General features: G+C 45.4%; 1 protein-coding gene across 13 annotated transcripts in view; it reads left to right on the forward strand.

Moving 5' to 3' along the window:
• Positions 1–15,077, forward strand: part of RIMS1 (regulating synaptic membrane exocytosis 1) — a 1,970,833-nt gene that overhangs the window by 983,494 nt on the left and 972,262 nt on the right. For all 13 annotated transcript variants that reach the window (XM_086926498.1, XM_086926484.1, XM_086926488.1 and 10 more), the window contains one exon: positions 10,360–10,472. In XM_086926498.1, the coding sequence (XP_086782624.1) occupies positions 10,360–10,472 (113 nt within the window). The remainder of the gene's footprint in view (positions 1–10,359; positions 10,473–15,077) is intronic.

Here is a 15,077-nt window from a genome sequence, read left to right on the forward strand (position 1 = left end):
TATCTAATAAAAGGCAATATATTTATATTCAATTGTTTTCTCCACCTTTCTCTTATCAAGATGCCATCTAGGCTTTCGTTTGAGTGTGCTTCTGGCGAGGATCATGATTTTTGTCTTTTTACTGTTTATTCGCCAAGGAGAATTCTTGGGTGGCTCCCAGGAGACGTTGCATCCCAACCCTGGTTCTGCTTCGTAGCACCAGGTTGTCTGTGTAGAGAAGGTTTGATTGTGGTATTGACCCTAATTTTGTAGTGTGCAAGTTTACAGAGGGCTGGCCTGGAGGTGGGTCTGCCAGGAAAAGATTGAATACAATTGGTGCAAGACACACTCTGTTTGAGTCCGCTTGTTGTTGGGATAGCCCTCGATAGATTAGCTCTGCTCCGTAGCTTGATTCCAACCCATGTGTCGGAATATATGTTTTTGATTGCTTTCAAGGAGAAGCAGGGTATGCATCAGTCTTTTAGTTTCCTCCAGAGCCTTTTGTGATTCACAAGACTTGGTAGGCAATATAACAGAGGTAGAGAGGAGGCTTTGCAATTTTAGAGAAATCGAAAATGAGTGATAGAGCCATCATATTGGTTGAGGTTCCATTGTTCCTTGTGAAGCCTGTTTGATTGGGGAGTATGATTAAGTTTATGATGGCCCAGTCACTAAGATATTCCAGTAGGATTCCGACATAGTATTTTGCCTCATTATAAATGAGGACTATTAACCTGTAATTCCCTTGCTCAAGTTTGTTATTTCCTTTAAAGATAGGGGAGATAGTAGACCCTCTCCATGAGGTTGGAATCGTACCTCCTGATAGAGCGTGATTGAGAGTAGCGTCATTACTTCTGCCCATTTGTTTGGGTCTGTTTTATAGATTGCCTGGGGATAACATTTGGGCCTGGTGCTCCTGTGGTGCGCCCCTTTGTTCTCTGCCAGAGTACATCATTGACAGCGATGGTGGGAGTACTCCCTGAGACGGACCCGGCTTCACTGCCGACACAATTCTCTCAGGCCATTCGGCTCCTGAGTCCGGCAGGATTATGCTTGTGCCGATTTTCAAATTGTAGTGTGTGTAGAAATAAGCGGCCTAAACTACTTCTGAAATGCTGAATTCCAGCCTGCAGTTGGTAGGGTTTTTTAGAGTGTTCACAGTTTTCCACAACATAATGGAATTATGGTGCTTGAGTTTGGGCCACGAGAACTCAGTGCATTGCCTCTTGATGGCCCAAATTGCTCGATTTATTTCCTGTGTAGTGGCTTTTAGGTTGGTGGTGTATGTTTTGTTGATTGGGGACCAGGGAACTGCTCAAAGGGCTTCATTGACTTTCCATTTTAGTTGTTTCAGAGTGCCAACCTTGTGTAGTTTTTGGCTATTCAGAGGAGTCCGTTTGTGTTGGGTCCTGGTTGGATTTACTCTAGTGGGTAACTGTTTAGCGAATATGTAGTAAATGCCTCTCAGTGTTCTCTAATCAAGCAGTTTTGTTGTTGAGTATTTAGTGAGCTTAATTCAGCTTTTTGCGCCAAAACCCCTATCATGTCAGAGGACCACTTCACCCTTTTAAGATCTGCCAAGTAGATGGAGCTCTCAGGTTTTGCTGTGTGTTTTTGTTAGATCGAAGGCAAGGTCCAGCTCCTGGAGAAGGTGATCCCTTTCCAGTCTTGACCCCATTTTAAAGGAGGGATAACAGTGTGTATTCTATTAGTGCATTTCCATTTGTGGAGTGGAACAAGAGGGCTGGAGGGATGGCCCCTTTGAAACAGCGGTTTAGGATCCACAAGCCTAGGTGCTCTAGTTTGCCAGGTATACAACCTTTACAACGAAACTTTTACAACGACCTACCATTACAACGCAACTTTTACCACGCAAACTATTACAACGCATTGCTCTGGGGGGCGCTCTAGGATAGGGAATAGGTTAATTTACTATCCAATAACCTTCCCTACTATCCACGGGGACTGGAGTTGGAATAGTAAATTAAACTATTCACTATCCAGCGCCTAAAAGCATAATGCGTTGTAATGGTATGTGTGGTAAAAACCGCGTTGTAAAGGTAGGCGTTGTAAAAGTATGCGTTGTAACGTCATACAACCGTTTGCCAACCAGGATTTGGCCCATCTAGTCCCTCCTTCCTAGCTTTATTTGTGCTTTTCTCTGGATTTCCCATTGACGTTCTTGTACTTATGTGATTTAGTTCCTTATGGAATGGCTGAGCAATTTTTATGTTTAAGTCTCCAGTCACTATTAGCCGTGAGCCTGGTTGAGACCCCCCCTCCTACTTTAAAGATGTTTTCTATCAGTCTATCAGTCTATTTGATGTCTCCCCATGGTCTTTCGCATAGTTGACACATAGATATTTGTCAGACGCAAGATTTGAAAATTTCCTGATTCCAGAATGCTGGTGTACTTCCAAAAACAGCCTTAAAGAATGTTAACAATCCAGAGCCAGTTGTTTTAAAATCATTTGTAATGAATTACAGTGCTCTGGATGCATTAAATTGAGGTAATCGATGTGAGTCAGAAACTCAGTGCTCAAAAGCAACTGTGTTTCTGCTTCAGAATATTTAGTTTGGAAGACAAGTGTTTCTGTTGCAAAGATTAACAAAATCTATTTTGTGTTAATTTCGCTGTAAGCTTATTCGATTTATCAAAGTGCTTATTTGTGACATTCACTTTCCGTCATAGAGCAATTTCAGAAAACCTCCTTGGAGGAGGATACAGCGTAACTCCGCCAAGGTTTCCTATTTGCTGAACTGTAAGAAGATCAACATCCTTCAGTGCGACCATATCATGAAATATTTGTGAAAAAACATAGCCGCCATTGTTTAAGAGAGCTTGGTAAGGTGGAGTGGAAGATTCCGGTTCAGCAAGTAACTTGCAAGCAAGTCAGGCTTTGGAGGATTGCTAGACCCATGAATAGTAATCTCATCTCAGACAAATGAGTGTCATAAATGGTTAGTAGTGAAAGATGTGCTACCATATATAGGATATCCATTTGAGAGACAATGGAACTCAAAAGGGAAATTCCACACATTAAGAAGAAATATATGTATGGGTTCAAGGCATCATAAAGTAGTGTAGCTCTAATAGCCTTAAAAATACAAACTGATGATAGGTAAATACATTTTTTCATGTAATAACCACATTAATCAAGGATCATCTGTTGGAAGAGAACGGCGTACTTGCCATTTCCTGAAAAAGACCAAATTATAATGGGATATAATCAATATCTGATTTGACAGCTACCACTGACACAATTTACCCTTACTAAAAGTAGTAACAGCAGCATAAGAATAGGATCTGACAGGTTTGCTAAAGGACTTGTAGCTTCAGACAAAAACCTGTGCATACATTGATCACTATGGATTGGCCACATTCCTACTCCGTCTGACTCAAACAATGTTAAATTAAAAGTACAGAATTTTAATCACTTACTTTACACTATTTTCAGATATAGTCATTTCTGATTTCCAATTCAAGTAATGTGAATTAGTAGTTTTGAGAAACGACAGGAATCTGAAATCTGTGAGGCAAGCAACATCCAAACAGGTTGTTTGCTGCACAGTATCATACCATAAAATGAATTATCTGGGATATAGACATGTAGGAAATAGTGTATCAAAACCTTTTATTTTCCAGGATTTAGTGTTGCAGATAGTTTTGTCTTGAATAGTTTCTTACTAACACATTAAAACCTGTTCCTAAAAGTATTTAAGCAATTTGGAGAATAATTGCTTTGTCTTGCGACTAACATTTTTGGCAATCTTTCTGGATTATATAGAGTAATAAAACTGACTCATCAGATCTGCTGTCAATGTTGCTGTATTATTATAAGAAAAAATAAGTGCCCTGATCTATGATAAAGGGTGTGAATAGGACTGAGTGAATTGCCTTGCGATTTGTCAGTCACACATCACATCCACTGATAAAACATAAAAAAAAAAAAAAAAGTTTAGCATTATCATTTGGATAGTCATCAATATTTCAATACAAAAATTGGAAACAGCTATTTACTCTATGAAAGGGAGAAAGGGTAAAAAGCTGGGTATACAAATCTGGGGTCCTTTGATTCAATGGAAGGCTGGAACTGAATAAGGTATTTTGAGGAATATATGTATTATGGAAAGTTAACATATATTATTTGTATCCGTATATATTATGATAGGATCTGTATGTAGTATGTATATTGTAATATTTCGTTTTCTCTTTTTCTTTTGAATATGTGGTTGAGTATGTGGCTGCCTTATGAAACTTATTGTGCCTTGTCCATGTAATGGGGGAGGGGGGGGGGGGGGGAATAAAATGTGGGGGAAAAAATGTATCAATAAAAATATTTTTTTTTTAAAAATGGATAGTCATCAATATTTCTAAAAGGACTGTGATTTGTAAAATATCAGATCCTGCCATCAGCCGGCTGGTTAAATTAAATTTTGGCACTAATAACATACCAAATCCACAAATCTCCTATCTGAAGGGGAAGTAGATGTCAGGAATGGTAAACATCTGCAATCCCTCTCCGACTTGGTCTTCTCAGTGTTCATCCAGAAAATACCTCCCATTGGCTTGTGTTAACTTCTCCTGTATTCGGCTCTTGGTAATAAACAAGAAAGAAATATTAGAAACTGGCCTCAAACTCTAATTTACCCATACATTAGATCACAACTCAGACTTACATGATACTCCGGTGATGGAGCATATGACGGTCCCAAAGAGAGCTCTAGTGAACATAGTTAGACTCAGGAGCACCAGCAAGGGAGAAAGCCAACAGGATTGATAGTCAATAAAGTACAAATGGAACAAGTGACAATATGCGAAGAGCAAAAGGAACCAAAAGAGAGGAAAGGTAAACACAGCAAAATGATGAACAAACTATCAGTAGTCGGAAGTGCTGATCCAGCTCCTCTTGCTCTTCACCTGTCTCTGATCTAGCTCCACTTCCGGTTCTGCCTCCTCAGATTCCATAGGCCCACTCTCCACCTTCTCACCCCACTTAGTTCTAGTTTTCACCTCATTTCTTTCTTAATTGTTTTCCTGACAAGCTTTTGCCTTAAGTTCCAAACAGGTACTCTAAAACGGTATACTCCTTTTACCGGAGATAAGGGTGCATTGGGATCCTTGTAAAGGCATCTACCTATTAGGTATGAGACTCATTTTTTACTTTTATACACGTCTTGGACAGGTCATTCAGGTGGTGCTTTTGTTAACCAGGAATTCTTAGGCCAATTTGTGGCTGAGCATATGGTACTTAACTGATCCAAGTTCCAATGTTTAAAGAGTACCAGAGTACTTGAATTTCACCAGACAGAATAGGATGCCACTGGTGAACTTATGTTTCTCTTTGAATGCCCTCTGCCTGAAACTAGATTCTTCAGAGAGTTCATAGTCCTCTATAAACCTTGTGCTTTATATGTTTTGACCATATGCTGTCACTTCCTTTCAGTGTGTCTTGCTGAAAATATATTTCCCTCTATCTCGAAAGGATGCAAGAATTGTGAGTCTAAAATCCTTTTCTCGTAGACCTGCCTACTTCAAAGGAGCCATCCTTATATTCCCACCTGCAAATATACATGGCTACTAAAAGATACGTACCAGATTGTGACATTTGGTGATGGCTCTTAGGCATGGGTCCAGCGAGAGGTGTTAAGAAAGACACTCCTGGGTATGTGTTTAGATTCTTAAAGCAGAGTTCAAGTTTGGCATTTATATAGCGCACTACTCACCCATAGGGTCTCAAGGCGCTTGAGGGTGGTGGGGGATTACTTATCAAATATCCAGGTTTTGAGTTGTTTCTGAATGATAGGTGGTTTTGAGTAAGGCGTAGATGGGTGGGGAGGGAGTTCCAGGTTTTGGCCGCAAGGTAGGAGAAGGATCTTCCTCCCATGGTGGATCTGCGGATGCGTGGTATTGCGGCGAGGGCTTGGTTGGACGATCGGAGTTTGCGGGAGGGGGTGTAGAAGGAAAGGCGTGTGTTGAGGCATTCGGGTCCAAGGCCGTATAATGCTTTGTGTGCGTGGGTTAGGAGACGGAACGTTATTCTTTTGCTGACGGGGAGCCAGTGGAGGTCTTTCAGGTGGCTGGAGATGTGAGCTCTGCGGGGGACGTCTAGAATGAGTCTGGCTGAGGCATTTTGGATACGTTGGAGCTTTTTTTGTGATTTGATTGTAGTTCCAGCATAAAGGGTCTTTCCGTAATCTAGTCTGCTGGTGACCAGTGCGTGGGTGACTGTCTTTCTTGTTTCGGTGGGGATCCATCGGAATATTTTTCTGAGCATACGTAGAATGTTGAAGCATGAGGAAGAGACAGCGTTAACTTGTTTGGTCAAGGATGAAGCCTAGATTACGTGCGTGGTCCGTAGGTTTTGGGGCGTTTCCCAGAGCCGGTGGCCACCAGGAGTCATCCCAAGCGGAGGGGCAAGATCCTAATATGAGTACTTCTGTTTTGTCCGAGTTCAGTTTAAGGCGACTGCTCATCATCCATTCGGCCACTTCTTTCATCCCTTCGTGTAGATTGGTTTTGGCGGTGTTTGAGTCTTTGGTGAGGGAGAGGATCAGTTGGGTGTCGTCTGCGTAGGAGATGATGTTGAGGTTGTGTTTGCGAACGATGGATGCGAGGGGGCTCATATATACGTTGAAGAGTGTGGGACTGAGTGATGATCCTTGTGGTACGCCGCAGATGACTTCGGTGGCCTCTGATTTAAAAGGGGGGGAGGTGGACTCTCTGCATTCTTCCGGCGAGGAGTGAGACGATCCAGTCCAGTGCTTTTCCTTGAATTCTGATGTTGCTGAGGCGTTGAATAAGGGTGCTATGACAGACTGTGTCGAAAGCTGCAGAGAGGTCGAGGAGGATGAGGGCAACTGTTTCTCCATTGTCTAGTAGTTTTCGGATGTCGTCTGTTGCTGCGATGAGGGCGGTCTCGGTGCTGTGTTTGGCACGGAATCCGGATTGTGATATGTCGAGGGATTTGTTGGATTCGAGGAAGGCAACGAGTTGACTGTTGACAGCTTTCTCAGTGACTTTGGCAGGGAATGGGAGGAGCGAGACCGGTCAGTAGTTTTTAAGTTCATTGGGGTCTGCTGTGCGTTTCTTCAAGAGGGCGCTGAGTTCGGCGTGTTTCCAGCTTTCCGGGAAGGTAGCGGAGTTGAAGGAACTATTGATGATGTCGCGAAGGTGAGGAGCGACGATGGAGTCTGCTTTGTTGAAGATGTGGTGGGGACATGGGTCGGTTGGTGATCCTGAGAGGATGGAGTTCATCAGGCGGTTGGTGTCTTCAGTGGTGACTGGTTTCCAGTTGCAAAGGTTGTTAGGCGGGGGATTAGGTTTTGAGGTGGAAGGGGTGGTCTGGTCACTCGACTGGTTGATGAGGCTGTTGTGTATGTCCGCAATTTTGTTGTGGAAGAATGAGGCAAGGGAGTCGCAAAGGTGCTGGGAATGAGTGATGTCATTGGTGCCGGCTGAGGGGTTGGTGAACTCTTTTACTATGTTGAATAGTTCCTTACTGCTGTGGGCATTGTTGTCGAGTCGATCTTTGAATGCTGTTTTCTTAGTGGAACGTATTAGTTGATGGTGTTTACGGGTGGCGTTCTTGAAAGTGGCTAGGTTTTCGGTGGATGGGTTTCTTTTCCATGCTTTCTCGAGGGTGCGGCATGTCTTCTTGGATTTTTTAAGTTCAACGTTGAACCAGGGGGCTTTCTTGAGGTTTAACTTGGTAGGGTTGTTTTTTTAGTGGTGCTAATTCGTCAGCGCTGCGGGTGATCCATTGTGCAAGGTTGGTGGCTGCTTGGTTTGGGTCTGATGAATAGGTAGGGGGGTATTGGTGTAGCGATGTGAGAAGCTGGTCGGTGGTGATTTTGTTCCAGTTTCTGCGAGGAATTTGTTGTGGGTGGTTGTGGGTCGTAGTCTTTTTGTAGTTAAAGTGCACACAGCTGTGGTCTGTCCAGTGGAGGGTCGTGGTGTGGTTGAAGGAGATGTATTTGCTGGATGTAAAGATTGGGTCGAGTGTGTGTCCGGCACAGTGTGTGGGGGTGTCCACAAGTTGTTTGAGTCCAAGATTTGCGAGGTTGTCCAAAAGGGTGGTACTGTTGTTGTCGTTGTTCTTTTCCAGGTGGAAGTTGAGGTCGCCAAGTAGAATGTTGTCTTCGGAGGGGAGGGCGTGTGGGCTGATGAAGTCAGTGATGTCATCACAGAATTGTGTGCGGGGTCCTGGTGGTCTGTAGATGAGGGTTCCTCTGAGTGTGGTCTTGGGGTCAATGTGGATCTGGAAGTGGAGGTGTTCGGCGGTTGCGAGGTTGTCATCGGAACTGGTCGAGATGCGAATGGTGTTCTTATGAACAATGGCAATGCCTCCTCCTATTTGGTTAGTGCAGTCCTTACGGATAATCTTGTAGCCGTCAGGGATGGCTATGGCGATGTCCGGTGTAGAAGAGGCGTTCATCCAGGTTTCTGTTAGGAAGGCGACGTCTGGAGCTGTGGTGTCAAGTAGATTCCAAAGTTAAACGGCGTGACTGTGGACAGAACGGGTGTTGATAAGGATGCATTTCAGGTGATTGGAGCCGGTGTTCTGTTTGGTGAATGTGAATGTGGATTTGGTGAGGGTCCTAATGCAGGCAAACTTGCAGGACTTGCAGGTGAAAGGTCCATGGGTGAGTCCAGGTGCGGCTTGGTAGCAGTTTGCTGGTCGGCCGGGGTTAAGGGCCGAGAGGGTGGAGGAGTCATAAGAAATGCGGGAGGGGTGGGTGGGGCGGGGGCCAGGGGGGTTGGCGCTGGGCGCGGTCCAGGCACGGACGGGCGTAGACGGGCTTACCTTTGGCGCACCTTCGGCGCAACCGCTGCGTGTGGGCGCTGCGCGTTGAGTCATCTGTCTTAAATGGAGAGTGGAGGGGGCGGAGCGTGGGAGGGGCAGCTGGGAGGCGGTAGCGGGGAGCAGAGGCGGGCCAGGGGAATGCACAACAACTAAAATGGAGGTCGAAATAGAAAGTGAAACGGGGGCAGAGGCAACAAGAGTCCGATAATCACAAATAAACACAAATAATGCACCAAATGAAACCTGCATGCAAGTAAAATATGCAAGTCACAGCAGATACAATGTTACAATGTCGCGCTACTAGGCAGAGCAGAAGGCGAGGCTCAGCGGTATATTCAGGTGAAAGCGCTAGTTTTTAAAAGGCTACAATACCAGTCCCAGCAACCAGGACAGCAATGCGCTACAGCTGTGGGCGCTGGAAGGAGGATCACGCCCAGAATCTGTGGTCAGGGAGAGTGGGGGAGCGACCGCTTTGGATCAGATCCAGACGGTCACAGCTTGGTAAAGGAGGAGGTGAGCTCTCTATTCGTGGGTGGGAGGGGCAGCTGGGAGGCGGTAGCGGGGAGCAGAAGCGGGCCAGGGGAATGCACAACAACTAAAATGGAGGTCGAAATAGAAAGTGAAACGGGGGCAGAGGCAACAAGAGTCCGAAAATCACAAATAAACACAAATAATGCACCAAATGAAACCAGCACGCAAGTAAAATATGCAAGTCACAGCAGATACAATGTTCCAATGTGGCGCTACTAGGCAGAGCAGAAGGCGAGGCTCGGCGCTATATTCAGGTGAAAGCGCTAGTTTTTAAAAGGCTACGATACCAGTCCCAGCAACCAGGACACCAATGCGCTACAGCTGTGGGCGCTGGAAAGAGGATCACGACCAGAATCTGTGGTCAGGGAGCATGGGGGAGCGACCTAGTTTGCATAGCACCCCTAGCTGCAACTGAGTATCACTACTACATGTGAATCATTAAGAGTAACAGAAAGACCATGCCGATAGTTTTTCCTATAATCTATATTCGAAAAGGGTGTGCAGCTCAAAGCTCTAAGCAGTGCCCTGGATGTTTGGGAAAAGCCATAATAGAGGAAACTCAAAGGGAAATATTGTAGATAAAACAGTCGGTTCAGAGTTTTAAAAAACAATATGATTTGCTACTTGCTGCCAGATGGGAACAAGGAGGAAGGTCATGAAGAGGCAACTATGCGCAAATGTGTTGAAGGACACCAAGACCTCAACACAGATTATAATGGAATTTGTTTAACACGACATGTGTTATGTGTGATGTTCAGAAATATAAATATGCAATTAGTATATAGAAACACATATTATTACTAAGTAGGTCAGTGATACCCTCCAGAACTTATCATTGTAAATTAAGGATACTTTCAAATTCGCCCACAGGACTTGCTAGAGCCTGTTGTGAAGACATGAATGGCATTTGGATTAAAAGTATTGAAAGCAGATATTTGCAACAACTGAGTAATAATTCTAAGATATTATCTTTTGCTGTAACATTGTGTTAATAAAACTCTAAATTAAATCATATGTTGAAAATATAATGTTTTTATTCCAGGTTCAAGTTCTTTTGAATCCCAAAAGATGGAAAGGCCTTCTATTTCTGTAATTTCTCCAACTTCTCCTGGGGCACTTCAAGATGCACCTCAGGTCCTACCAGGGCAGCTTTCTGTAAGTATACACTTTGCAGCCTCATATTACTCTGCGATTTGGTAAATGGCTGGCTAATACCTCTGAGTTTGCTAACATTGGATAATAACAAATATATTTCCACAAGTGAGTACATAAGCAAACAAGTTCCAGCCATTGAGCATTTGGAGCATCTTGTGTTTTATTGTCTGAAACATAAAGACATTGGGACATCACAAGAGTTTGCATTGTGCTTGTGAAATCTATTGTTTTTAATATAAATCTTTGAAGTGGTTTAGATCCAGCTTCCTCACTTTCCTGACTTTTCATTGGTTCCTGAGCTTGCCACTTACTTTTCCTCCATTTCTCTAGGCTGTAGCATATTTGTCTGTATTTACCAATGCTTGGTCCTCCTCTTACACGTTTCCAGCAGCCAAACCACTGTTAACATGCGCTTTGGTGGAAAAATATTTTTATAAAAATATGCCTCTTTCTACGTTTTCGTCTTGCCCCAGATTTATATATTGCAATTTATCACACAGAGAGATTAAGTGATTTGGCCAGAGTCATAGGATGTTGCACCGACGAGACTCGAACCAGGATCCTCAGCTCTCGATTCAGCATCTCTGGCCGCTACACCACATCCTCTCCACTCCTGTGATATTGGTTTCCCCCTGATATTATTTTGTGGACTGTGTTGACGTACAGATTGTTTATATGCATTCAGGGATAGATAAACAAGTTCGTTCTCATTGTTTGTTTTTCGATTTCTGCCCTTTGTTTACTTTTCTTCGTAAGGTTTGCGTGGAAATGTGTTTGTTTTGCATATGAGGCAGATTATTATGATGAGAGACTTCATTTAAATCTTCTGCGAAAGCACAGCACAAAATGATTTAAAAAAAATTCGAATGAGTTGTCTTACAATATGTGTCATGCATTACTGACAACCCTTAGTGAGCTAGTTTTAGCTTAATTGCAACTCAAATTTTTATCTCACTGTTCCCTTCGATAAGCGGCGAAAGGCAGACAGTGGCAGAGTCTGCTGGGAACTGTTTTAACAAGGCAATATTCACTGGCAAGCTCTGTATTGCATTGAATGTTTTCGTTTTTAAAAAAGTGTTGGAAATTGCATTTTTTTAATTATTGTACTAGCCACTTTTTAACTGCCCTTCAACCCCGGTCCGTCACGGGGTTTCTGTGCCGATTGTACGGAGGGCAGGGAAGGCAGGAGTAGTGCTTCTGGTCTCCACGTACTGGGCCCAGTCAGCGGTCTAGTTGGAGGTGGGAGGGGACTACTTAAGGAGCATGTTGGGTAGGACGCGCAGCGGATGAGCCGCTGGCGCGCAGAAGGCGCGCCAAAGGCAAGCCCGTCTGCGCCCGTCCGTGCCCGGGCGACGCCAGACGCCAGGTATGCGGATGGTTTGAAATCAGAGGTCCCGGCCTATACTAGGGAGCTCCTGTTGTCCATTGGCCAGCAGACTAACTCTCGCTGCCTGCGCCTGCGCCTGGGAGAGGGAATGGAAGGGCCTTTTTGTTGCCGGAATTGTGGTTTTGACTCATGCCCTTCACCCCCCCCCCCCAATAAGCCCATCCTGAGAATCCTACTCCTTAATGTCCGCTCCCTGGTCAAACACTATATGGAGATTCACGACCTCATTAAAGATGAAGCGCCTCATGTGTTTTTTATAACTGAATCTTGGCTAACACCTTGCCTCGCCTCCCCCCACCCCCAGGGTACAGCATCCTGACTCTAAATAGGGAGACTAGAGGTGGGGGCATAGCTGTTCTCTTTAGGTCCAGGTTCCCCTGTTCATTTGTCAGGGAGGACATAGCTTGGTGCGAATGCGCTCACTTTATTTTCACCACCAGCACACACTTTTCCTTCTCTGGTCTCTTAGTTTATCGCCCCCCAGGTCCGGCTGCAGAATTTAAATTAGTTATTGTCGAGGCCGTGAGCACTCTTGCTTTGACTTCAGCTAATTTCACTCTCATTGGGGACCGTAACCTACATTTTGATCGCCCTTCAGACTCCGAAATTGGCAGCCTACTGGCCGACCTGCCAATTGTCAATTGAGTCAGTTAGTGGTGGGTGCTACTCACACTGCTGGATATCTATTGGATCCGGTTTTCTCCAATTTTCCTTTGCTCACGGCCAAAGCGCCTAGCCCAGTATGCTGGTCAGATCATCACCTCGTGTCCCTCTCCCTTCCGCTTCCTGATACACTCCCCAGAGCTAACCTTAAGTCCACTCTTAGACGCTGCTGGCACAAACTCAAGTTGGAGGAGCAACTTGCCATTCTTGAGGCCTGTCCACTGACGTTAGGCACTGACCCGGAACAATCGTACGAAGCATTCTGCAAATGGCTTTTACATGCTTTAGATACCTTAATTCCGGCAAAGCAGTCTATCGGTCGCTGTTCTAGCTCCAACCCCTGGTACGACTCCCTTGCTGCTAAGCGAAGTACTTGTAAAAAATTTGAACGGGCCTGGAGAAAGAATTATGACCCGGGGGCAAAAAAGCTGTATCCGGATGAGATCAAATGCTACCACATGGCGGTACGTGCAGCTCACCTTAACAGTGAGATTAAGTTCAGCAAAAATCCCGCTAAATGCATTTTTAAAATACTGAATGATTTCAAAAATAGGAAAAATCCCCCTATTCATACTTTCACGTCAGGTCAGCAATGTGAGGAACTGGCCAATTTCTTTGTCCAGAAAGTGTAAGCCATCTACAGATCTTTCCCCAGTTGCCCCTTGGACCCGGTAGCCCCTGTTTCACCCCTCCCCGCTGCCACTCGGACAGTGATACCGTCTATTACTCAGGACGAGCTCCTTGCTCTAAGTATGAAGGTCAAATCAGGGTCCCCATTAGACCCTATGCGGCCAGTGCAATTTAAAGAATGCCTACCGGTCCTTCTTGCACCCCTAGGCCAAATGATTAACTCCTCCTTTACCTCGGCTGTGGTGCCATTGGCATGGAAGCTTGCTAGGGTGATCCCTCTGCTGAAAAAACCCTCCCTGGACCCCACTAAGCCTGAAAACGTTCGTCCAATATTCCTTCTGCCTTGGGTCGCCAAAATTTCGGAGGCCCACACTAATAACATCCTTTCAGATTTTCTGAACAGTAATGGTATTTTTGACCACTCTCAGACAGGCTTTCGTGTCGGCCATAGCACCAAGACCACACTTTTGGCGGTATGCGAATATCTGCGAACCATCCTGGATGAGGGACAGACTGCGGCTCTGATTTTGCTCGATCTCAGCACCGCGTTCGATACGGTCTTTCATCAGATCCTCCTGCGTCGCCTAGAGGAAGCAGAGGTAGTGGGTCTGGCACTGGATTGGTTTCATTCTTTTCTTTCGGATAGGGCGTTCCAAGTCACAGCTCCCACCTTCCTCTCGCAGGTCCATTCTAGCAAGCAGGGGGTGCCTCAGGGTTCAGCATTAAGACCCTGCCTGTTTAATCTCAACGTCCAGACTTTGGCGAGAGAAGCGCACGACCATGGTCTGACCCTGGTTTCTTATGCGGATGACACGCAACTGGTGGTGGCCCTCTCAGATGACCTTGACTTGGGCCCCACGCAGTTTCGAACTGGGCTTGAGGCGATCTCACCTTGGATGACGGCCAATTGCCTTCAACTTAATGCAAGCAAATCAGAAGTGCTGCTGGTGGAGAAAAATAAAGAGTATTGGAGTACTCAGTGGTGGCCTACATCCATTGGCAGCGCCCCTACTCCCAGGTCAGTGGTAAAGAACCTAGGGATTTGGCTGGACTCTACCCTCGGGTTCCAGGAGCACACCAAAAAGGTAGCGGGCACCTGCTTCGGACTCTTACGGGGGTTGAGGCCTATCCTGGGGTTCTTCGATCTTACCACGCGCCTATTAATCATCCAGGCGACTATTTTGTTGCGAATAGACTACGCCAACTCTTTGTTGCTAGGCGCCAACAAGGATGAGGTGAACCGCCTGCAGCGAGTCCAAAATGCCGCTGCACGAGTCTTGCTCAGGCTCCCTAGAACTTGTTCTACGTCGGGCGCCCTTAAGCGCCTTCACTGGCTACCTGTTCCTAGAAGGATTACATTTAAAGCACTCTGTCTTGCTTTTAAAATCCTCAAACTCTCGCCCCCGAGATTCTATCCACTCTGGTGACCCCTTATGTCCCCAAGCGTCAGTTACGTTCTGCTGAGCATCTGTTGGCGGTGGTCCCCCGTGTAAAACGGACAAGAGCCAGGGGCCGGTCTTTCCGTTATCTAGCGGCTAAGCTGTGGAATTCTCTCCCTGCTCAGACCCGACGCTTGGATGGCCTACTTTCTTTCCATAAGGCAATTAAAACCCATTTGTTCCCTGCGGGCTAGTCCTGCTGCCTTTTTGAGACCACTTTCAGCGCCGAGATGCCCCTTTGCTGGGGCAGCTGCGCGCTCTATAAAATTACTCAACAATAACAATAACCCCCACTTCTTTTAAATTTCACTTTCATCATATCCCAGCTTTTTTGCGTGTTTGGTGAGCGCATGGGGCAGAGTCCGTCTAGTTTTGGCACAGCGCAGATACCTTTTTAGCTGTTCCCTCGGATAACCCTCCCTACTTTCTATTGCCACTTTCAGCTTTTTCCAGCTCTCTTGCATTGTTGGTTAGAGCATGGGGCTG

This window comes from Lissotriton vulgaris, chromosome 6, assembly GCF_964263255.1.
Source record: "Lissotriton vulgaris chromosome 6, aLisVul1.2, whole genome shotgun sequence".
NCBI lineage: Eukaryota > Metazoa > Chordata > Amphibia > Caudata > Salamandridae > Lissotriton > Lissotriton vulgaris.